The 1120-nt window shown below is 53.7% G+C and overlaps 1 protein-coding gene across 1 annotated transcript; it reads left to right on the top strand.

Annotated features, from left to right (window-relative positions):
- Positions 1-7: 7 nt before the first annotated feature.
- LOC112961154 (olfactory receptor 52D1-like) lies at positions 8-656 on the top strand (the record flags this gene model as incomplete). Its single annotated transcript, XM_026056041.1, has 1 exon — positions 8-656. A coding segment is annotated over one exon (618 nt), but the record flags the coding sequence as incomplete, so codon positions are not given.
- Between the last annotated feature and the right edge of the window lie 464 nt (positions 657-1120).

Genomic DNA, 1120 nt, shown 5'->3' with positions numbered 1-1120 from the left:
TGCAGAGTCAGGAATTCTGGTGGCCATGGCCTTTGATCGGTATGTTGCCATCTGCAACCCCCTGAGATATGTGACTTTATTGACCCACTCAGTCATATGGAGAATAGAGCTGGCAGCTGTTGTCAGAGGTGTCTGCATCATCCTCCCGATGGTTTTTTTGCTGCTAAGGCTTTCTTACTGCACAAACCGCGTTATCCCTCATTCGTACTGCGAGCACATGGGTGTAGCCAGGCTGGCCTGCACAAGCATAAAAGTCAATGTTGTGTATGGTTTAACTGTTGCCCTGCTGACAGCAGGGATGGATGTAGTGTTCATTGCTGTGTCTTATGGACTGATTCTCAGGGCTGTCTTCCAGCTGCCCTCTGCAGGTGCCCGTCGCAAAGCTATGAGCACCTGCGGCTCCCACCTCTGCATCATCCTCCTGTTCTACACGCCGGCGTTCTTCTCCTTTTTCACGCACCGCTTTGGTGGCCACAGCATCCCVCGCCACGTCCACATCCTGCTGGCCTGTCTCTACRTAGTGGTTCCCCCCATGCTAAATCCCGTCATTTATGGAGTGAACAACAAGCAGATTCGTGAGACAGTAATGTCCATGTTGTCTTGGATGGGAAGCCAGAGAAACTGAGCTGTTTATTGGGGCTGGTGTTTCTTTGCCTTGTTCAGAGCTTGTGCATTAGTTCGAGGCAGAAAGACGCTGCTTCTGCAACAGGGTTTGGAGGCAAAGCTCGGGTGCAGCATTTCTTAGGGTCTCCAGGTCTCCATGCAGGCCTGTGAGGCGCTTGTGCCCAGGAAATTGTTGGACCATCTWWSCCCCATCAAGACACTGGTRCCTGGAAGCACTGCCTGCTGCAGGTGTGCTCTGCTGCCATCAGTAGCGCTGGGATGTTGCCTGGGCTTGGAAAGCTGCTGCCTGGGCAGTCTTGGCAGCACAGTGCACATCTCCAGAGCATGCTATCTCCAACTGCAGGGAAAGCGAGTTAGACGTGGGAATTGCAGCTCATCCAGATGGACTTGGCCAAAAGCAGCCACGCTAGACGGGGCCTGAACTTACAGTGAACGATGCGCCCAGGGTTCCCAGTTCAGAGCGTGGACGTGACAGCCAGCAGCACTGTGGAGAGGA

The sequence above is a fragment of the Apteryx rowi genome, unplaced genomic scaffold, assembly GCF_003343035.1.
Source record: "Apteryx rowi isolate R43461 unplaced genomic scaffold, aptRow1 scaffold_1291, whole genome shotgun sequence".
Classification (NCBI taxonomy): Eukaryota; Metazoa; Chordata; class Aves; order Apterygiformes; family Apterygidae; genus Apteryx; species Apteryx rowi.
Note: the sequence above shows the minus strand (reverse complement) of the source record. Positions and strands in the feature narration are given on the sequence as shown.